The sequence below is a fragment of the Zerene cesonia genome, chromosome 15, assembly GCF_012273895.1.
Source record: "Zerene cesonia ecotype Mississippi chromosome 15, Zerene_cesonia_1.1, whole genome shotgun sequence".
Classification (NCBI taxonomy): Eukaryota; Metazoa; Arthropoda; class Insecta; order Lepidoptera; family Pieridae; genus Zerene; species Zerene cesonia.
Window position 1 is genome coordinate 9,582,978 of NC_052116.1, and position 24,912 is coordinate 9,607,889.

General features: G+C 35.0%; 1 protein-coding gene across 1 annotated transcript in view; it reads right to left on the minus strand.

The window, feature by feature from the left end:
- The window catches only part of LOC119832528, a 30,704-nt gene extending 9,452 nt beyond the window's left edge, over positions 1 to 21,252 (minus strand). The window contains exons 1-6 of the mRNA XM_038356187.1: positions 20,900 to 21,252; positions 13,716 to 14,480; positions 2,440 to 2,580; positions 2,075 to 2,153; positions 1,194 to 1,297; positions 3 to 80 (exon numbers count right to left, since the gene is read on the minus strand). Coding sequence (XP_038212115.1) covers positions 3 to 80; positions 1,194 to 1,297; positions 2,075 to 2,153; positions 2,440 to 2,580; positions 13,716 to 14,343 — 1,030 coding nt within the window. The 5' untranslated portion in view covers positions 14,344 to 14,480; positions 20,900 to 21,252. The remainder of the gene's footprint in view (positions 1 to 2; positions 81 to 1,193; positions 1,298 to 2,074; positions 2,154 to 2,439; positions 2,581 to 13,715; positions 14,481 to 20,899) is intronic.
- Between the last annotated feature and the right edge of the window lie 3,660 nt (positions 21,253 to 24,912).

A 24,912-nucleotide genomic window follows, 5' to 3' on the forward strand; every position in this document is an offset into this window, starting at 1 on the left:
GCAGCCGGCGTCGTGCAGGCGCGCCTCCGCCTCGCGACACAGCCGCCGCAGGTGCGCGCCCAGCGCCTCCGGGCTCTTAACTGCACACAATACGCTCCCCATTTCATAATCATGAATTGGCAATTTGTTTTTTTTTACGATTTAATGGTGAATACAACAAATGCATTGGCACCAGCTTTCAAATAAAACAGAGATCGAAATCAGTTCACCCAGTCTAAAATGCCGAGGTTACAGAGCAAAAAAAATACAGTCGTATTGTGAACCTCCTTCTTAAAATTCTTCCATTTTCGCCGGTTGTCGGTTGAAAAATATGTGTTTCAAAAAATAATAAAAGGGTAACAGTTTTAATAGTAACTCCGTTTTATTTATTTTTTTTAAGTGAATTTCCGTGTCCCCTAATCCGATATGGAAAGCTTCGCGTCACTCATTCTCTTTCTTTGATTCATTTTTCAGTCTTGGTAAATGTAGTCAAATGATGAGAAACACACAGGTGCGTTTTAGAAACATAAAAGCATTTATGTTTGATTATCGAATACTCTTACAAAAGCTTATGCAACCGAGACACACCAAATAAAAACAAACGATTCTCCTGAAAGTGGTTTAATCAGGTAAAGCCAATAAGACAGTAAAGTGGATCGATAGCAATGTTTGTACACCCTTGCCCTTGTTGAGATGTTTGCTGAGGCGCGGGAGCTCAGTCCCGAGCTACTTACTGCTAAACACACCGAACGCGAGAGAGCTCAATGCAACTTCGACATTTACATCGCTTGTTTACGTTATCGATGTCGGTGCTAAGGTTCAATGCAGTGTAGTCACTATGTTACATTTTACTAGGATATAAATATTGTATAAATATAATATGTTTTTTTTTTGGGCTGCCTTTTCATAATGTAGGTTTATCAAGATATTTGAAGGTACAGTTAATGAACTGTTAAACAGCTCTAGTATTACCGACGAATGAGCATCAATTAATAGCCCACATAATTTATCTTAATATACTTAAGCTTTACCGGGTGTAATCGTTAAGCGTTCACAGGCGATTCCGTAATAGATACATATTACGGAAAAACTTAATTTGATTTGGAAAGTAATTACCTAATGAGTAAAATGACAATAATAACTTATTAACTTAAAAAAAGGAGAAAATCCAAAACTTTTACGTAATTTCTTTGATCACACTAAGTATAACTCACACTGGTTCCCCTCCTTCGCGCCAAACTCCATGAGCATCTTGGCGAGCGGCCGGTTGCCCGTCAGCACCGCCACGTCCAGCGGCGACAGCCCATCTGTGTTCACGCTGGAATGTCACAATACTTTTGTGAGAAGTCGTGTTTAAAGGTTGCCAGCTTTGTTGGATAGAAATCAGCTGAATAGAATATACGACTACTAATTAAAGCATATCTAATTACAACTACGGGATTATTGTGTTCTTAGATATCGGTGTGTTACAGTTAGATCCCGTTTTCGGTTACAACGCGTTTTCCCTCGTCATGACTAGTTGTAATTAAATCCTGTTCTTAACCGACTTTTTTTGGTTCATGCTGGTTATGTTTGAGTGGCAAAAGACCTCAAGGCGATTCTGAGACCCGCCGGCCGCTACAGCGGCATGCTCGCTTCGCTCGCTCGGCTCGTGCGGTTCATAAACAACTTTTTTGCTTTTAATTTTCCTGTTTTTACAATTAACAAATGAACCGACAACGTTATGAATACTATAACGATTAGCGCAGACAACACGATAGATCGCTGGTATTTCCCAGCAAATGACATCAAACAGTTGTAGCACCTTTGGTAAAACTATCATAAAGATAACGAAATTTTATCATCAAAATAAGTATAATAAAACATCGCAGACATTCAAAACAACTGTAAAAGTTTTAAGAAGTTATGACTACGAATGTAATATTAATCCAGTAAGCCCCGGCAGCGCTGTATACTCTTCATACTTATCTATTATAAATTGTGTATCAAAAGCAAATATAATCGATTTCAATCACAGCCAAGTCTAAAATCTATACATATGTTTAACTGCACCTATTAAAGAATAAAGTACTCAAAGTAATTTCATGAAGAATACCTGTTGACATCGACATCTGTGGACTCCAGGATGTTTCTAGCTTTGTCGAGGTAGCCATGTTCCACCGCCGCGAATAGAGCTGAAATTGACAAAAGTTGTTCCTTACTTTACAAACACTTTTAGTGATGGTACCCACTTATACTAACGGATCTACCACTACATCCGTAGGTATGTCACATTTGCATTTCTCCCCAGTAAAAAGTACATAAATTTGTATGTTGGTGGGAGATTAAAAAATAAAAGAAATCAGTAGTAGAACCACAAAAAGTGTTATAAAAAATAATAAACATAGAAAGTAAAAATAAAGATAATAAAAACCAAAAAAATATTTTCAAAAAACAAATTAAAAAAAAAACAAAAACTACCCTGCAGGTGTATATTAACAGCGGCAATCTTGTCGGCGGGGCGCTCCTTCCTGCGCTTGTCGAGGTGCGGGTGCGGTGCGCACGCGCTCAGCGACGGCAGCTCGCCCCCGCACCCCTCCAGCAGCGCGCCGTACTGGAGCTCTACACCAACGCGGGTTAAACAAATATTTAAAAAATAATAAAAGAAAAACACAAAAAAATTAATAAGAAGGCAAACATAAAAATGACTAATAAAAAAGAATGTGTTCAAAATCAAAAACGTACAATGTTAAAAAAATTATTCACATCATTTAAGCATCGTAATCATAAATAAAGGAACAAAAGTAGCAATAACTTCACTTTATTATTAAAAATAATAAAAAAATCCAAAGATTCACCAACTTAGTAGTGATAGTTTATTTGATAAATTGGTAAAGTACATAATATGATTAATCAGTTAATTAGTTCCGATAAAATTAATTTAACGTAGGACACTACTGTGACTACAAAATCTTCAAATATGATATCAATGGGGAAAATACTTCTAAAAGGAAATATTGCATTAGCGTCAATTCCAACCTTGGTAACATATTGTGTAAAATAAATTATAACATAAATTAATTAACTAATAAATTCGTCAAAATTTTTGCAACTAGAATAATTTACCGTGCTTAACAATATTCAAGCCTAGTAAGTGTAGCCTTTATAATTAACATAATGCGCATTGAATACTGAATTATAACAATTATCGTGTATTGTTCGCTAAATAATCCCCAGTACATAATTAAAGGCTTATTAGAAGCAGTCCAATTGAGTGGTTGATCCGCTATCAGTGTATAATGCATTGAGATCCCAGTGACCCTTTAATCTACGCAATGAACGTATTGTAGCTTCATATTATTCGTGTTACTAATTTATACAAACTATTGATAGCTTTAGGAAATATTGCTTCGGTTACATCTGATAGAGAATATGTATAAGACGTAAAGTTCGTTGGAAATTTGAAAGGAATGCAAGGCGAGAAACTAAACAGTTGTAATGACAATTGAAAACCAGAAAACGACCTAAGCTATACCTTTTCATTATTAACAAGACGAACAGCCCTTCTGATTTAATGGATGTATATACAAAGAATACTGTAGTTTTTGGGTTATTAATAGAACTTCAGCACGTTGGTACTCGTTCAAATAGCTATAATAATAACGGACTTTCCTATAACTACGGACACGAACTCAACGCTTAGAAAAAATAAAATTTCTGTTATCATTAACTCTACAAATGGTGATATCAGTAAAAATATATCGCAAGTTGTATGAACCTGTCCTGCCTCAATGCCGCATTGTATGGTAATTCGTGACCAAATACGTGCTTCGCTTCCACACTTCTTTCTATTTCCTTTCCGCCGATACATTCCGAAATGACGTCAAAGCAACTTAGACGTTAAATAGAATTTTGTATATTTAGTAATTCATTATTGTAGCTAAACCACATTATAAAAATACAAAATTGAAATTACCTCTTCTTGCAAACATTTGGTTTACTTCGGGCGAAGTATTCACAAAAATCAAAAAATTATTTATTCAACTTCAGACATCTTTAAGAATTGCTACTCAATCACCCATTCGTCACCATCATTATCAGCCCATATATGTTCCCACCGCTGGGACACAGGCATCCTATGAGGGTTCGGGCCATAATCCACTAAATGCGGGTTGACAGATGTCACATGTCGTCGAACTTTTGATTCTTGGACATGCCGGTTTCCTCACGATATTTTTCAATATAACGGTAAATCAAAACATATTGGCTTCTTTAACATAACATTACAACAGGTATATGTACAATTTTTTATATATATCCAATTTTAATCAGATGTGTTCTAAAGTTTGTAAGTACAACCGAAAAGACCTAGGAAATAACATTGACGTGACCATTTATTTATCATCATCATCTAATGGCATTGAATGTTCGACAAGCTACATTGTCTTTAACGTGAGCGGGGTGAAAAAATTTGACCGGCCATTTACCAATCGAAATTATACCTTATATCAAAAGCGTGAGGTTTGATATTTCGTATCAGCTGCGAAGGCTCCGACCTTTAGGATCAAAAGCCTTATTTGGCACATGATACATTATGTCCGAATCAAGGTTAAGACACGCTTAAACATATGTTATGTCTATAAAGTTAATACTTAGGAATACAATACGATTCAAATGAAAGCTTCTAGTTTCTGGATAAGCCTTCAGCCATAATATTATACTTATTTTACTAACGCATTTGGTCCCATTTTTGCTTACTCTTTTAGAGGATTAAATTTATTTTTTTATTTCGTAATAGTTATATTTACTTTTAAACATTAAAATTCCGTTTTCGTGGGTTTCATTTTATTAGAAAACACAAATTGAGATGAAATTTTGAATTATTAAACTTATCATAATAAATAAAATTACCTATATTGAATTAAAATTTACATTACATACACAAGAAAGATACGAAATACAAAGTAAAGTTTAATTAATAGGGAGATAGATGTACTATAAATTACATATATTACGTAAAAGTCTGTCCTGCCGTGATTTCATGATTTCAGTATTTCTTTCCTTTGTACTTCGCTTAAACAAACAATAATTGGAAGTATCACCTAATTGTAAAAATATAGTACAAGAATGTGCTGAATCATTCTAAAATAGCTTACCACACGGGTGTCGGTTTATATATAAATTTAAATGTCCATTTTAAATAATAAAGGTTTTAGTTACGGTAAGGTACTCGCTACATTTGATATTCTCTTGAGAAGATTAGAACGAGACTCTCTTACGTAAACTGAGGTTTTTGTTTAATTAATGGTGGTCACACTGAACTCCTTAGCACTTGTTACGATTTATAAAGTTCTCTGCTATTAAACCTTGTCTACACCGTTAATATTGTCTCATGTTTGCCAGAGTTCTGTTTGAATTTTGTTCCATATTCCTCAACTCGAAAACCAGGTAACTGATTATACATTACTAGCATCGTTCTAGTTCCCTTGGGTTTACTGGAATAAAAACTATGTTGGTTACAAACTATTTTGTACTGAATTTCATCGGAATCATGAGTGATCGAGTGGTTTAGGCGTGAAAAAGGTACGGACAGAAAGACGCAATCACACTTATTATATACAGAGGGGTATAAGCAGACTTCTTTATTATTCGTTATCGTAATTAAAACTTTCTGCAAGTTGAACAACGTTGTTATTTGTTGAGGATTGTTACCACTTTTTTGTGAAGTGGAATTGCTAAGAATTTTCCCGAGCAAAAGATAAATTGAAACCGTTAATAAACAAGTATGATGTCAGATGTTTTGCTAAAACGGATCGAAAACGCCACGTAAATGTGGCGAAAAAGCCAACAACAGATTTACATAATGAGAATAAACGAGATTTGGTCCGGTGTGACGTCACACGCGACATCACGTGGATGACCCATAAGAATATGTCATCTGTCAATAAATTATATGTCATCTTTTATGAAACATTAAAATAATTATTTTTTTTTTGTTTTCTGATTGATTTTAGTATATTTTTAATAGAACTCTTTCAATAAATGGCAATAAAATCTGTTAGAAATCTTTTAATATCTAAATCCAATAATAATGACTAATAGTTTTATTTTTTATGATTGAAGTTGATTAGAAAATTCTGTTTCCATGTTCCATATGTAGGTACCTACTTATGTATGAGTGAAGAATCTTGCATAGAAAAATAAATAAATAAAAGCTACTAATGTACACAATAAGTATTGTTAATAACATAGAATCAATCTTATTTCTTAGAAAAATATTTTATTTCTTAGTGTTTTTCTGCACTAAATACGGGTTTGCTTGTAAGGCGTCGCCCCGGCCCCCGGTGTCACATCGTACCCGGTAAAGGTCTTTATTACCAAATACTCGTACATCTATTTCATTTCACAAAAGAACTATTTAAGGTAATTGTGTAGCTAAAAATACACATAGATAGATCCTTTTATAGGTGCACATTTTTGTTTCGATGCAAGTATCCCAATAGCGTTAGTAAAAAGTTTCAATCGAACAATGCTAGTGCATACCATATGTAGTTTTCTAGGCTGTGGAAAGGGAAAATGAGTGAAATGAACACATTTACAGCGTAACCGAGCAACGCAATCGATTGTCAAGATATATCCCACCATTGTTCCCCAATTCACACCAAATAACTAATTCAAACTAATGTGGAAATTATTTAATTCTAAGTGACCTTACGCAGCTCGTAGGCATTCGTAATATGTTAGTTGATTGCGAAATGTTTTATTATTTCAGCGTTTTCTATTGTTATGAAGTAAAACAATTACCATTACCGCTTTTTTATTTTTGACTTAAGCTTCTTATACGCTTTTGAATATAGCGTCAGCGAGTTAGGCAGCCAGTTTACCGATTTATCCCAGTAATGGATTGCTTATCCGCCCCTTGTCTGTGACAATTATAATAAGGTTGGTGAAACAGATATAAGGCGTGTTCCCGATGCTAATGGACAAGGAGTTATTTCAATATAAACAGTATGCTAGACCTTTATAGGTTATGGTTTTGTTACCAGTAGCAATTTTTTTACTTTTAACATCACATTGTTTGTCAGAATTGATAGATTATGTACACAGAGTATATACACAGCCAACCGAGATAACTTCAAGTTAATTTTTGTTTTACTTACATTAAGCTGGGTTTTATTTAAAATGTAGATATATCAACTTCATTTAAATTAAACAATGTAAGCAAACAACTTCAATTTTACTTTAAACACATTTTTAAGCCCTTGTACTATGTATTTTTTTTTCAATTAGTTCCATCATATCTCTGGACATTCGGTCTATACTGGGGTCGGCTCTAATTTTATGTATAGGCCACACCGCACCGCGCATTGTCAAAATGTATAATTCTATAAAATCATTGGACTCTGAATTCCAAATTGAATTGATTGCAAGATGCCGCGAAGACGTGCATGAATAAAACATAACGCTTGTACAATAGCGTGGGCGCGCGCAACTCAATTACGGCAAAAACTTCGAAAGTAACAGTGATCCGGAAGCGGCCCGGAACGCTAGATCCGACGCACGACACGACATCGTTCATCGGAAGTCGTTGCTTCCAAATGTGTAGCAAACTAGCTGGCCTCGCCTTTGGGTGGCTCCGGGTTAACTGCTAGTCGGTATCAAAGTAGGAGCGTAAATAAACAAAAGCGACAAGTTAGTTTAAAAAAATAGTTTGTTTAATGAAAATTTGTTAATTATTTTGACATAAGCAAAACATTAAAACTAACTAATGAAAAAAAAAAATTAAAACCAACCGCATTTGAAAAAGTCCAACTTCATATTTTAGGTCTCGTCAGTTACAAAACAATCACATCATACACACGATACCAACATTTAAAATGAAACCATTTATTCAATCCTTTTCGTCTATTTAAATTATAAGCACTGGTAGCACATAAGAGACGTACAAAAAAGTTAAATTTGAAAATAGAACTGACCGCATGTCAAGAAGTCTACCATGTCACTCCATTGCAGTATCATTGTTGCAACTGCGGTCGCACGCTTTGATGGACCATTGTTTAGGATGAAGATGAGTGTCGTCATCGCCTCCCGTTTTGCGAAAGCCTCGTTAACTGGGTCGAGTGTTTACTCAAATTAGACCCTAAGGCGTTAACACAAGTGCACACACGGTTTGTGGAGCAATTAATGGAACCAGACCACTGTATCGAAAATTTGAGACAACTAGATCTTGGGTCATTGCGCACTAAACGACTTCGATAGTATTATATCACGGCTGTATATTTATAAATGTATCAAATAATATTGAAGTGTGCATGGGCAGATATATTAGATGGAATAGTATAAATTATCGGAATTCGAATAAAGGTGAAGGCCAATTCCCAAATAGTGGGTAATTATGAATCGTTACACGAGACGCTGAGCCATCAAACTATCGTCAGGTTACTAACGAGAACGGAAAGGTCAATGTTTCAGCTTTCGAGATAATTGTTATTTCGCAATGGATGCCCACATTGTCCAAAACGATCCCACACGGTGGGGCTTGCGTAACTCTTGCGATATTCATACTTGGGCAGCCAAGTAGGTTGAAGGAATGTTTTAATTGTACTTAATTGTTAAATTTTGATTGTTTATGTTAATATTTGCACCTGTATGATAACTGGTAAATTACACCGCGTAATCGGTAAGAAACTCTAGATTTTTTTAAACATAAATCCGGTATAATTATATTGAATATTGACTTTGGATAGTATTTATAGTAAGTAAATTGTTAGGAAGTTAGCGAGCAAAATTAAAAAGTTCAGGATTGAATTGTTAATCATAAGAGATATATAAATGAAAGTTTAATTATACCCACTTCTAACAAAATCTGCTGCATTGATAATCTATTAATGCGTCCATACATTTGAAATCAAAATTCAAATTATTGCTATAAACTATGATACGTTATACAATAAGAATATTAAAAAGGTGTTTATCACACAGTCGAAATGACGATAAATGCGTAGGCTGATTGTTCTGTCCAAATTGACAGAGATCAAGACGAATCCCTCTATTTGCCGAGATGCGGCTCGTGTTTTAGTGGTGTCATCATTAAATCATCACATTTTGTGTTTTTGTGTCATTGACTTGATACATTTCATTCACAAATCTGCCGAAACAGTGGTTTAATAGTCTTCAAATTGCGCTACAGTTAACAAAAACATCTAAATTCGTATCAAAGCGTCTACCTTATTATGAAATTGAAATTACTTTTAAATTGTTTCACATAAGCCAGCATCGCTTTGGGCAATATTCATACAAACAACGGAAAGATTTCTCAATGAATTGCTAATACGTGTAATCATCAGATCGAATATTTAGCTAGCGCATAACGTGACGTTAAATAATTTATCCTTTGTAAATACTACATACATTTATGAGGCCAATGTCGTGAAAATTGTAACTGCGCTTATCACATGTCTCGAACCATAGATAACTGTATGCCAAAACGTAATCAGCATGGCGGTAGAATTCACCGCAATCGGTGTATCCAATTGATCTCAATCGATGCCGGGATTGCACAATTCAATTGCCCACAATACACCGATACAAGAAACACGCCTTACACTGATTTGTTATTGAGTCAATACTTTTATGACAAGGCACACGTATACAGGTAACTAATTTAAGCGTAAGCTTTTTCAGAACGAATATATGTATTTATATGGCCAACAATTACGCTGCCACGATGATATAATGATTGAAGCTTAATTAAGAGGTGTCTAATCTTGGACAACATGACGTGATTTTGGGCCAACCATCAGGGAATTGCTTAATAATAGAAATTGGGTATTGTGTTGGTTGCTACTTTCCTAATGAGCACTTTTATGGCTTCAAGATGGGTATCCTTATATAATATGTAATTTTACTTTATACTGTCATATTTGTAATCTATTCTAGAAAGCATTAGTGATATCTTGTTAATCCCCGTTAATATAAGTTCTCTGACAATTTGCCAAGTTTAAGGTGAAGTTTATCGTGCATGGCAGATACGCGGATGTCTGGCAGATAAATGCTATCGCCAGAGATTTGTGCAATTCGTCATTAACGTAACACTGATTTGACAAGTCATTGATGTTTCCGCTCGATTACAAGTGCGATGGCTCGACACGAGCGAGGTGAGATGCTTGTCTCGACTTCACACGTGTAACGTGGAGGAAGGAAGAAAATGCGCCAACAACGCAGAAATAACGCCATTTTATAATGTAAAATTTCATCCCTCCGTAATTAACTGAATATTTTGCGAGCTTGACGCTTAAGCGAGTTATTAAGCATTCTTGATCTAAATAACGCTAACACATAATATTGATCATGAATGGTTACTCATAGACCATTTTAGTCAAAATTCTGAAGCCGTAATTGCGGATACAGTATGACAGACGCGTATCACGCGTATGACCAGCTATTTGCCAGCTTAACCGTTTTATTTGAAACGAACGTCGGAAACAATAACATGACACCAAACCGCTTATCAAAGTTCCGCGCCATCAAGGCGCACTTTCTCCCACTAATAAATAACGCGAATGGAAAACACGAAATCAAAAGTAAGAAAATGTGAGTTTCACCGTCGAGTGTGGGAACCCGCACTTTTGTCTGCGACGACCGACACGACAACGACCTGCCACTTCGCAGCACAATCAGCTCATGTTGCTCGCGTAATTATCCACTGCTTGTCGTCAATAATGATACAGCCTATAATTACAACCTAGTGGTCTGTTACGTAGTATTTTTTACTTCGTAAAAATAAGAGTCTTGAAATGGTTCAGTAGGTTTCATATATTCATTTGTTCATCGATTTTGGAGCGATCTTTCAATATTTGTAATATATTAAAATTATTAAAAAACAACTTAATAGCATCTATCCTTTGATAATGAAATTTTGTTTTGACCTGTCAAAACTCCTTAATTATATACGGTACGATTTCACGGTTTAAGATGATTATTCAACGGCCGTCACTTGGTAATAAAAACGAAAAATTTTCTTTTACGTCAAACGAAATAATAAAACGATTAACATAAGTTGACGCGTGAACCCTCAGTCGAGATCACAACTCATCCCTCGAGACTGCTCGGCTTTGTACAAGCTGATTTGATAAGGCGGAGTCAGCGGAGCAAGTAAGGAATAAGGCGTAAGTAAACCAGCGCGGTATAATCTTAAATGAAGGAAACTACTCCGATATTACGAAACACGCGTTAATTGCTCTATAGTCTAGTTAACGCATAACTTTGTTTAGCTATCGGGGGATATTATGCGCTAACTTTTCGGTCCACTGCTAAACGACAAGTCTGATATTAAACGAGTATTTCAAGCTGCGAAGTGGTTAATAATTGTTCGTCAAAATATATCTCAACAGCTTTGTGGAAAAAGAGTGTTTTCATCGAGTATTCCCGAAAGTCAGGCTTTGAAAGCGAAGTGGATTGAGAGTGCGGGGTTTATCGTGTTTTTTAGTCCGCCAGACACTGATACGGTTAGACTTTTTGTAATCACAAACACGTCGAACATTGTTCTCTGTATAATAAACTCTAGATATTTGCGAATATGGAGCCGCGCGCTGAAAACGAAAATGACAGTGACATAACTGTAAAAATAAAAGTTCGAAGTTCATACAACTATAAAGAGTACACTCCAAGTAGTCCAGTCTGATATTAGTCAGAATTTTTGTTGGTAAATTTGCGAACACGTATAAAGTTAAAAGATATTATATAAGTTAATGTGATCTTCAGTTTAACGCCAAAACAGCATTAAAATGTTATCATTTAAGTAGTCTTTTGTTAGTAAATACACCATACTATAGTGTTATTTATTGCATATTTTAAAACGATTTTGGCTTGAAAAGAACTATTTCTAGATATTAAATCTTAAATATTGAAGTGAAAATTAGATCCCTAGCAAAAATTCTATCGAAGGAAATTCAGCCCTAATAATATCGCTTGAAAGTTACTTATTTTTCAGTGAAAAATAGTTGATTAACTAGACTAATGTTCGTCTGTTAAAATAAAACAATATTAAATACCTCTATATTCAATGTTTAACTGTGCACCGCTATCTACGAATTACAAATGTTATTGTCAATGGGGGTTAGCTGAACTGTATTGGGGGCAATTTTCACGAATAATCAACTCAAACGCTTATCAATGTTGGTGTTACGATTTCACGATGTATGGTGGCAAACCACAATAACACAAATATTTAAAAAATTGTGAATTATTCGACCGATGAGGGGCAAATAAGCGAGATGCACCGTTGCCGATCATAACCATATTTGGTTGTGCCCGACCAACCAGTAATTTGAGCAGGCCATTGAGCTTTTCTTTAATGCCTACTCATTATTTATTACACAATATGTATGCACTAATGTGTATCTTATAGATGTTATCGATGCCTCAAAATGGTAAATATCGTCGTCGTCGTCCATTTTTTTTATTAGGCTTTTATTAGATTCTCTTATAAGTATGTTTGTATGTACCAACTCCTTTAGACTGGATTTTAACCCACTGATTTTATTCAAACTTTGTACACTCAACCAGAATCGGTTAGATAATTTCTTCCCATACGTATACTTAGTATAGCAGTAGTTTACAGAAGTAGGTTCACGAACATATAAATTGGAAATATATTTAAACGTTCCGCCATTATTGTGCTTGAATATGTAAAATTAATAACAAAATTAGGACAATTTGCTCGAATGTAACTTAATATAACCTATTTATTATAATCTCGGTAAAGGGGCTGAGTCAATGCATCATTGCACGAAGTCAAACCATTCGTTCGATATACATTAAAATGGTGTCAATCAACAAAGGCAATTAATAAAGGCCTGATACAATCTTATCGCACAACAATAAGATATTTGACGTGTTTTACTGCTACTATACAAACTACGATTAACTTGTGCGTTGTCTGTATGTGTATAGTGTACTTTGTGTGTGTAATTTGTATATACCTAAAATATTTTGCATAGTATTTTATTAGTTATAATAATTATATTTTTCGAAGCATTCCAATTTCCAACAGTGTACTAAATGAAAATAGTCAATAAAGTTTTGAATAACGTAAAAAAATTGAATTGATTCTATGGTCTTGCGTAATTCAGACGCCTAGCGATTTTTGCGTGTACAAGGTACATTGAAACTTTATAATGGGATAGCACAGGGTACGTCCGTAATCTTGAGTGCGTGTGATGGAGCCGTACAACGTGTATCGACACACCAGTTATGCTAATCGGTTCCTCAATCGGAGCGTTACTCGGCCGATGTTTTTGCGCCAATTAAGTACCACGAGTACATTGTGTACGCTCACCGCTACACCGTGCGGGCCCAGTGTAACTTCCCTGTATTATCATGTGGTTTTCTCTGTCACATGTGCCTCTATTTTATATCACTCGGATATAATATATTAAAGGAAAAGGTCCTCTTTGTGCAAGTTTGTAACAACAACGTTAAGTGTTCTTATTCTTTTAAATTAACGGTGTAAATGCGGGTGCTAGTTAAATGAAGTCATTAAATAAATAGGCTACTACCTAAGGCTTAAACTTCGATGCATCTTTTAATACCGGAGTTTACTGCTTTGTGACATGAAATCGAGTAATTCAACTATCAAACAACATGTGTGTTGGATGCAATAGCTTCATATTGATTGTAACTTTTTATGTATGGTAACTTTGTAATACTATTAAATATACAATAATTTACGATGATTACAAATAAAGTATACGTACTTATATAGGCTGATGGTGAGAGAGGGTGTTTCCTGTCCTTCGGCGGGGTGCTATACACAAACGCATGGTTGACGCAGCCCCGCGCCTGCGCACACATGTCGCCGTCGGAGCCCCGGCGCGTCCGCCGCCGCGCCTCGGGCACTAACTCAGTCTCCGATTTGCCCAACACTTTTAACTTCTTCTTCCCCTTATCCGGGGAGTGTATATGCAAGATCGCCGCCGCTTTCGGCGGGATCTTTTCAGGCACTAACAGGTCCTTGGCTGACACACTCTTCTGCTTCTTATTGAACAGATCACTGAACTTCTTCTCGGCCTTCTTGGGTCGCTGGGGCTTCAACATGAGGTCGACGTCCCCGCTCTTCTTTCTCACGCGGGCCGGCTCCTGCTTGCGCTTGGCCATCACGGGAGTTTTGGCGCGGTACGTGCCGTCGATGCCCGCGTAGGCCACACTGTAATCCTTGTCGCCGAAGAGCTGCGAGGTGAACAGCACCTGGTCCCGCTTGAGCTCGACGGGCTCCTCTTCCTTGGATCGCCAGCGGTTGCCGATCAGGCGCAAGGAGGCGCGCACGGAGCGCGAGCGGCGCAGGCCTCCCTGCTCCCTCTTGAACTTGTCGAGGAGGGTTTCCATCGCCCTGCGAGGGGGGAGGGCGGGCCGCCGGGCATGGCACGCTACGATCGACTACGCGCACGCTATTCGATACACGATAGTTACGTAAGTCGTTCTGTTTCCGACGTTCACTCGCAGCGGCGTCGGTCGGTGGAATGCTACAACGAAACAATGCCTGCTGCAGTGCGACCCCGGACCCGTACGACCCCGGAGCTCGGAAGCCAGCTCCGTCCGCGGCGCGCTCTTTTGATAAACTGCTCTAATTTGCACAATCTGAGCGATAAGATACCTCACTATTTGGTTACACTTGTCACAGGCGAGATTTCGTGACGCATGTTTAATGAGATAAAAATAAGGCGATAGCGCTTTATTGTGAATAAATGGATGCATCGGTTTGGTGGATATGGAGTTTCATATTGGTTCGCTCCGAATCATAACGCTTCCGTACCGTATGATTAATGCCAACTGTAACGTGTCGCAGCGTCTAGTTTGATATATTTTTTATTTGCGTTGTAGTTCATACAGCGATTTTATTTCACGTGAAAACGTTTTTGATATTTATTTGTATGCATTGCAAATGCGTATTTTTAATTTATCTTTGCAATCGCATTCCGCGAGGTATTCACATAAATTGTACCTACACTCTACAGCTCCATACAGCTGCGTATAATTCCGCGACGAATTGAACGCCGCCTTAATTAACATAAGCTTAAACCTTTAGAAAAGCAGTCTGACTATTTATTGCGATGAAGAAAGTGAATTCCGAGAAATCCGCATTTAGAAATAAACGCGCCGTCCACAGATGGCATATTCTAATGAATAGAAAAAATTGAAATGAAAAAGGTAGCTGGAGCATCCAGGGAATGTTTCAGCGCCGGCTCCACGCCGCTGCACAGTTTTGTCTTTGCTTAGCGGATATTTACTTTGACAAATTCAGAGAAATCGCTGCGATGTAAATGAAAACCTGGAGTCAGCCAGGCGAAACTATCCGCCTTTATTTTTACATGTTTGAGAGTACATGTCGCGAGGGAATTACATTTTAATTTGACGTTTAATTTTGTAAATTCATAGTTTGAACTTTAAGTATATAATTTAGGTCGCAAGCATAATCGAACAAGAAGTTTGTAGAAACTTACATCATTTCCTAATGATAATGACCTAATGTTCTTCAAAATATAGATCCAGTTTCGCTACCCCATACCCCTTGCTTCCTTATAACAGAAATTGAATTTCCCAGAAAGCGATTGATGAATTTCTTAAAGCTCGACATAGTCTGGTAGATAGTTAATTAGATTAAAAATTATAGACAAGTCGTCTGAAGTTAAAAGATAAGTCCGTATACGCGGGGAGTTCGCAAAGCAGATTGTTAAGTAAAGGAGAACTTGCATGTGGAGCAAGTTAACTCGTCTTTGGAACTAATTTACTTAACTTGTTAACACAACCACTTCATAGAGGGTAGTGTTACACGCTGATTGCGAGGTCTGGGAGATCTTTCTAATCCTAAGTTAACCTGACTGTTTTAATTTTAACTTGTGTAGTGCGGGTGTCTGTAATGTGGCCTATCGAAGAGATAATCAGTTTGGTTGCGGCTTTTTATATTAATAGAGCTCTTAGCTGTGTTTGGAATGTTTAGTAGTGCATTAACACATACAGAGCGGGATCTCATGATGACCTCAAGTCTAGTTTTATTATTTTTTAAAAATAAATATTAAATTTACATCAGAGATTTATATTGTATATTTGTTTTATAGTGGTGCATAGAAATATATTTCATAACCTCCGCTATCCTAAAAATTCATAAAATCCGCGCTCTACAATTTCATATCTCGTTCTTCCAGTTTGAATATTCTCAAAAATGTATGCTATTTACATTTTCTATATGAAATAGAAAGCGGTTTAGAAACGGAGAGTTTTATTATGATAATGATTTTGTAATAAGTAGGCAATTAACTCCTAAATCTTTCTGAGTTTTCAAACGACTTGCGAAGATGATGTGTTACATCTATAAAAACCGCATAATATGGTATCAGCTCGCAGAGACACTTTCTGCTATAATTTATGGTGTTTATTTAATGTTTCTAATTTTTAAGATAATTAGATTCATAAATTATGTTACGTAAAATTCAAAGTTCTTGTAATATTATATGGGTAAGTAAAATACAGTTCTTAAATTAAAGAGAAATTTAAAATAATAAATGCATAAGTCTTCATAAATCTCTCTCAATTGGACTTCGTGGGAACCGTTAAGTACGTACTATTTTTATCCCTGACCATTTACCTGGTTCTCTTAAAAGCCATTAATTGGAAGTGTGTCAGGGGTAGCCGTGGAACGAGAAATGTTTAGCTGATGAAGGGTGGAGGGGGCGGTCAAAGCAGGTGCGGTACTTTTGAAGTTATTTCGTCTAAGATATTTTCCGACGTAATTTACTTCTAGAATGTTTTGCTTATGTTTATCGAGTTTTGAAATTAAAGAGCTCATTTTTCTTTTTAACTATTTAATTTATTTATTTAATATTTATGTACAAAATGGTGTTGTTTTTTGTAAAACTAAAATTTCATGGTAGGAGATAGATAACAAACAACAAAACTACAGAATCTTAATCCTATTACCTGGGTTTTTATTATTACCTGGGTACTACAAACATGAATGAGTACCTTGAAATACAAGAAATCTTAAATAAAGCTATCCCAACAAAGACACAAACGATTATCGCAGTTCATTTAATTCTAAGAATCTGTTTAGCTGCGACGCGCTGGACTAGCGAGCCCTCCCTCACATGGGCAGGAAGCGGGACAGGTGCGTGGAGGCTTTCAATGATTGCTTTTTAAGTTTTTGATCGATCATAATTCGTACAAATATGAACAGAAAGTAATCATTTTCATTTTATTCCTTCGAACTACATTGGCAATATAATTTATACAGGTGTATTTAAATTTTTTATTATCATAGCATTAAAATGAACATTTCTTTTTAAAAACGTTGAACATGATGTTGCGTATTACTCTGCATGCTATGAAAAACTGTAACTATATGCCCCTAATCTGCCCCATAAACTTTTAAAGGAGGTAAAGGCTTTTCGCTTCTAAATGTATATTTTCCTTAAACGCAGAGAGCTATTAAGCGCATTCGAACATTTCACACACTAACGTATAGATAACTTAACCAAAATAGCATCAGTAAGGGTATTCGTGTCGAATGCCACATATTATAGCCGTGATGTAAGCTTTTAATTTTCCATTGTCCTGCAGTGCGCCGGGACACGCGATACTGTGCTAGATGCGAACACAATACCTACCGGCTACTACTCCTTGCTAAGTGCTATCGATTGCTGTCGCATGTCCATACTTTACAACGTTAATATTATTTCTCTTAAAGATATGATCAGAACGAAGTAGCTTATCAAGTTTATTTTAACTCTTCCTTATTCTACGCTGTATATGACAAACTGATGACTGATAAATTTCTCTAATATTGAATTAAAATTTATTGAACATCGACTTAATTTAACGCGGTCTTTCCAAAAGCGGATGTCTATTCTATCGCAGTTACTTTTCAGTTTTATTTCCCAAATCCCGCTTCGATTGGGGCTCGCTAACGAAGTGTCCTGATTATTTCGGGGTTTAAGTTATCATATAAACCGGTACTACTGTAGTTCAGCTGTGAAAGTTTAGTGTTTGGACAACCTACCAATTGCATTAGTGAGTTGTAGTTAAAATAATAGTTAATACTTCTGGTAACCGACTTACTTCTTGCAACATTTAAATAGGAAAGATGGCCTAGCGTTTTGCTCAAACTTATATAAACAGTGCCCATGTAACTATTTCAAAAATAAAATCAGAAATCCGTAAAGATTGCATAATAGGACATAATAAATAAAGAACTACTAGTCGAAATCCTGCGATTATCATATATCCTAATGTATTCATAATATCAAACAGAGATAATCGCATAGAATCTGTAGGACGCATCAATTACGAATGATTTTCCTGCGCTCACGCATAGTACCGGCTCTATTCTATGTAAATTGGTAATGATTAAACTTTTGAGGCCAATGACGCACACTGTGTCGGAATTATACTTATTTGTGATTAAACATGCCCTTTAGTCCTAGTAGACATTGCTTTATCAATGAGGTCAGGATGGAGTTAACTCTTTGTTCTTACGCTTCTCGTCAGAAGATAAACCTGTTCCCGTGTGGGGCCGATGGCCATTTCACGGCACACTGATCGAGCTTTTGAAATGTTCCTTCCAGAGGCGTGAGGACCCTTCCGTGGCTAGATAAATATTGTTTTAATATTGGATTATCATTAGTATTAAAACTGTATAATTCTGAAGACGATCTCCTAATGCTAGAAATCTATACTAATAAATGGGAATAACATAAAGCTGAAGAGTTTATTTGTTTGCACGCGCTAATGGCAGGTTACAAACTACTGGCTCGAATGATAAAATATTCTTGTGTTGACTTGTCCATTTAATGAAAAAGGTTATTATAGGCTATATATTATCATGTACGTGGGCGAAGCCGCGGGGCACAGCGAGTACTAGACAGTTCTACGGCGACCCATTCTGAAGGTGATCTGTATTTGGCACTATTGGTTTCCAAGTAAGATAAACTAAGATTTAGTTATACTAGAAATGATATAGCGATAAGAGAGTACATCCGCTTCACGATAGTATATAATATATTTAAAAACAAAATATTAACGATCTATGTATTTACGTAATCCGTATACATTAGTATTGACTATCTAGTATACATTAGATTAATATGTGAAAGCATGAGAAAATCAATTTGAATAATTTATTTCTAAAACTATTTTGTATAGCGATGGGGCCTTTTTAATCGTCCATATAATTTTATTAAGTTTCTTTCCTATTAATATTATAAATGCGAAAGTTTGTGAGGATGGATGTATGTGTATGTGCATGTATATTTGTTACTCTTTCACGCAAAAACATCTGAACCGATTGCAATGAAATTTGGTGCTGCGCCCCGCGGTTTCACCCGCGTATGTCCGTATCCCGTAGGAATATCGGGATAAAAAGTTGCCTATATGTTATTCCAGTTTTCAAACTGTCTACGTACCAAATTTCAATGCAATCGGTTTAGTAGTTTTTGCGTGAAGGAGTAAAAAACGCACACACATGCTTACAAACTTTGCATTTATAATATTAGTAGGATAGGATAGGATCGTATTATATTTATTATCATTAGTTAGCCGGTAAACATGACCAGTTGGGTCTGATAACGTTTTTATTGACCGACAGCAAATAAGGTCATATTTATGATAAATTATCCTCGAGCTAATTTGTTTCCGCATTTTAATCGGTGTATGGTCGTGCATTATCTAGCTTAATTTGTATTCGATTCTACTTATTGGAAGAATAATTTTATTATAAAAATGAAAACACATATAAGTACATTATTATATTACAAAATAGCTTCCCTTTTACCTTCCTTGGAACGCAATAGTAAAAAAATTCAAAAACGTCAATAATTGTTAATACTAATGTTTTCTTTTATTAACAAGATATTTGTATCGCTATCATAATTGTAGCCATGTATATAGTATGAACCACAAGTATTAGTAAATTTATTATATTTTTTTATATTTATATACAGTTCATACAAAATTTACAGCCCCCAGGCTAACATATCACGATGCCCAAGTCAAAAGTTTTACTACCAAATACTCAAGGCTACGTTAGTTTCAACCGATTTCAAAAAAACAGGAAGTTTCTCAATTCGACTAGGTATATATACATATTTTTCAGAAACTTTCGATAAAACGATTTTCATTGTAATTTTTTTATTTGAGAGCTGATGCCTCCCATGCGGTCGCAGTAAAATTTGGTTTATTGTTAATTGTTGAAAATAATTATTGGTATAATATTTAAATACCTTTTGTATCAGTACAATAGTTCACATCACTCCTAGGAGAGTATAAGTGCGTCCAAGCGATGTCAAAATGATTAGTAATTGGTAATTATCTTAATTAACATCAACAATTACCGATCGACAGGAATCCGTAATGATGTAACGCTTTAAACATAAAACATAACTTGGTGTTTACAACTTTATCTCTACTTAAGTTTAAACCGACTTCAAAAGTGCCTGATAGACAGAATTTGAAGCGATTTTTTTATATTGACGCCCGCGACTTCGATTTTGATGAAAATCCTTTTTCAATGATTAATTTAGTCGCAAGACAGTCCGCGTTGGAACGTGTAAAACACGTTATTCACGTAATAATTATCGTATTTTTAAATAATATGAGGTTACTTGTTGGAATAGTTGTTAGGATACAATAGTTTCCAAACCCAATGCATCCATAAAAAATAAGCGTTAAGAAAATGTATTATATGTGTAGGTATGTTTTCAAATTAAAGTGAACACGCAATGTATAGCTACAAATGCAATTCAAAAGTATCTGGATTCATAGATGTATTTAATAGCGATTTTACCGATTATGTGCTAAAAAGGTCCATCTCCGAGGTCTACTAGATTACTAGACAAAGCCCAGGGTCGTACGGGTCGCTCAAGTCACGCAATTTAATTAAAAAGTTTTTTACCTTTGAAAATCGTTCTTATTTCATTTTCATTAATCACCAAACACAAAAGCCATGTCCATTATTAACTAGCGATGATTACAATGTAATAATAATTCCCCAACACGACAGTACAACGATACTAATTTGTTTAAAATACAATAATATACAAATTTTTAGTTTCGACTTAACCACACTTTCACTGTATTATAGTGCCGCACTGTCTAAAAAACACTATTTATGACACAACCACTACATGCCAAAGGATTAATAATGTATTTATTATGTAATTAGACACTTCGTACTAGTATTTCTTTATTTTCTAACAATTGTAAAAAGTTTGCATCGAAAAACATTTAAAAACATGTAACGTTCACTATAAAGTATAAACAACTGTTTAAGTGTGAAGTTCGTACGCTGCGTCAAGGGCACCAATCGACGCGACGCTTGCAGGGCAGCCAACATGGCGGCAACGCTTCGCCGCGTAGTTCAGTCAACGGCCTTTGTGAATTAATGAATGGGTCTGACGAACCTGACTTCAGAGTGATGTGATTGATGCACCTGCTCTTGCGCAACTTGTAGTACTAGATTCTTTGTACATCTCATTACAGATATCGATTATTTCTTGTATATAGTTATAATTAATTATAAGACTCAAAAAAAACTTAGTATGTGGACTACAAACCTAGACAAATTTTTGTATTAGGTAGGTATATTAGATTAAGATTAAGTTTATATTATCTAACTATTATTAATTATTATGTGTATTAACTAGTATAATGTTTTTTCAATTGTAATTTTAGAATTTGCAAATCAATATAACTCATTTAATTTAAATAATATAAGTATGAACTGCAATAATTTTTGAGTTTGTAGAAAACATTAGCTTTTTTACAAAAAATTAAATGAATAATAAAATAGAATGTATGAGTAAGTATGAATGTAAAAGTGATATCATAAACTAAATTGTGACGGACAATTTATTTTAATTTATAATTCTGTCACGTAATAGTACGGCATTTCTCAATCGTGAATCAAATTTCTTCAGCATTCTCTGCCAATTAAGCGTAATTATTGTTTCAAAGTTATGATTAAGTTCCTTGACCGAATATCTGACGTCTAAGTAAGATTTATTGCTTCATCGTTATTACAACAAGATTTTAATTCAATTGTGTTTAAACAGATTTTGAACGGATTTTTCAGGCACAATTGTCAATTATTCATTGAAAGATTTGTGTGATTTGTTTAAATTTGGATTACACAATAGCCATCGCAAGTCAATTATTTCATAATATGATACCTAACTAGCATTAAGGCAAGAGCCGGCTCCGCCCGCGTCTTCATTTATCGTAATTGAAAAAATATACAATATACTACTCGTATCTTTTAAGTTGGGTCAAACTGGCCATCGATGACATGAAATCAGTCGAGAAGTTTGGAAGTCCATCGCGGACTAGTAACAGAGGTAAGTTATATGCATTAAGATTATTAATTACCGCAGAAAAATGTGACACATCTAATAATGAAAGTAACGTAAACAAACGTAACACCATTACTAAATAGTAATTAGGTGTAACACTGCTAATTCCCAGTAATGAATAATTATAGCGATACAGTGTCACTGCCGGCTGCCGGCTGCCGGCTGACGCGGCGGAGAAAGCGTCGCTGCGTTCATTGTTACGTGTTTGTAATTGTTTACGTTTTCATTTTGATTGATGTCAATATCATTGATACAAATTTATGAGGAGTCCGCCGATTCTTACCTTATAAATAAATTAGAACTTAGGCGTCTGAAAAATTGCGTTGGAAATTGGAATTTCAAATGATTTGTTTTGTATAATTGTAAGCTGTAATCCGTATCATAATAGGTGGCATTAAATCAAACATTTCACATTTAAAATGTTCGTGTTATACAATAAGGATAAAATAAGGAATTTATAATGATATTCTATTAAACTACCTCCGTCCATCCATTTTTCGCTCGGGTGGACCAAGTTTCAATAACTTTTTAATCTTTAGTACATACTTATTATTTAATTTCAATTGCTGTCTAAAAATATATTAAACTAGACGCTCGTCCCAGCTCCGCCCGGATATCGAGATTCCTGTTTTGTCACAAGGGATGCTCCCTTAATAGATATAAAAAGTGTCCTACTAACCAAGTCAGCTATACCCCCGTCTGTAAACCAAAATTCATCGAAATCCGTTCAGCAGTTTCAGCGTGATTGACGGACAAAAATCCAAACAAACACACATTTAGAATATTATTGTGATACACTATGCCTTTATTTATACGAGTTAAGATTGAAATAAATCTTTTATTTAGCACTTTGTCACGATGTCAATAGTCAATATGATCGATCGATAGCATTTGGAAAGTCATGTCGAATTCGCATATTTTTATTTATGATCTATCATTACTTTTAAATAAATAAATATGCATTTCAAATTTTCACACAGTTAATTGTGCCGCCCGCAGCCCAATAAAATAAAAAAAAACTTTATAAATACAAGGTGAAGTTTTAATTATCCAGAGACAACTTGAATTTGTGTTTATTTCGTACTTTATTTAAATTCGCTGTGCTAATATTAGTTTTAGGAGTAGGTAAGCTAGAAGAATGTTCAAAAATACGTTTTTATAATTTAAAACAAATCAAATATATGTGCTTATATAAGTAATGTCTCTCTGCTTCAAATTACTCCAAATTTTTTGATAGGAACTTCACGAGACCTTATTCTCCAAAATTAGTTCTACCAATTTCTACTAAGAAAAACAAAATTAAATTTACTGTAGATTCAATTCCTACAATACGACTATTTAAATTTCTGACAGCGACTTCGATCGCTTGGGCTACTAAATTTTTATAAGAGGAAGCATGATTCTTTTTAGGAATTAAAATACCTACGTGTAATATCTCGTCAACTGTTTTTATTTCGACAAAAATCTACGATTAAACTCTCATCATTTAATCGCATGTTCGCAATATTTGTTTTATCCTCCACTTATCATAGTTTTTTAATGAAATAAATTAAAGACTAGTAATGATCCAGACTATTCCTTAAATAGGACATTACTTCATCACTTAAAATGCACAAATGTCAGACGTTTGCAGTAACAGATACACTAAAAATATTACAAAAACGGAAACATACATCAGTTCCTGTCACTATTTCTCACGAACTTCACTCTTAATAATAACACGTAGGTCGATAAATATTTAATTTGGATCCGATATGGAAGCAACAAACTTTCCCCCACAATGCTCAATGCACGGATAATAATGAGAAATACAGTGGAGATTCCCATTAATTACTTATTACATACATACTACAGATCTATATTATTACTCTTGTGGTACGCCGCACGATGGATGTGTTTTATATGAAAACGAAAACTATTTTTACGGTATGTTAAATGATTTATAAAGAGTTAATTGCTGGCTTGCTGGTGGGATAATTAAAATAATCAGTCGAGTCTTCGTCTAGATTCTAGATTAAGTAATTATGATGCGCTTCTTTCAGTTTCCTAATCTTTTACGGTTTACAGTTTAATATATTTTGTTAAGTTAAATATAAATTGTGATCTTAATTTACTCGGCTTTTGGCTGTCTTTTGTTGACATAACGGTCATTAAATTGCTGTCAGAAGATTGAGAATTATCTGCTTGGTGGAGAGCAATTTATCTTTTAGAAGAAAAATCACTCGCAGTGTCATTAATAACCCAAAGAAGGAGAATAATAAATTATTTAAAAGATATAAATTTAGCGGGCTTCCGGTACATTTAATTCGTAATAGTCAATTTTTAAAACAATGAATGTCATGATCGTAAAGTTATAAATCAAACTTAATATTGAACATTTTGTAACGTAGCTTTCCGAGGAAGTTAATATATAGTTCATTAATTTACTCATTAAATATTTACACTACTTAAAAAAAAAGCGCCCAGGGGTTTAAAATTTGGACACCAAAGAGTTTGTTATTTATGCCTACTTATCACTTATTCTCAGTTCACTAAAGTGCACTAAATAAAAATGAAG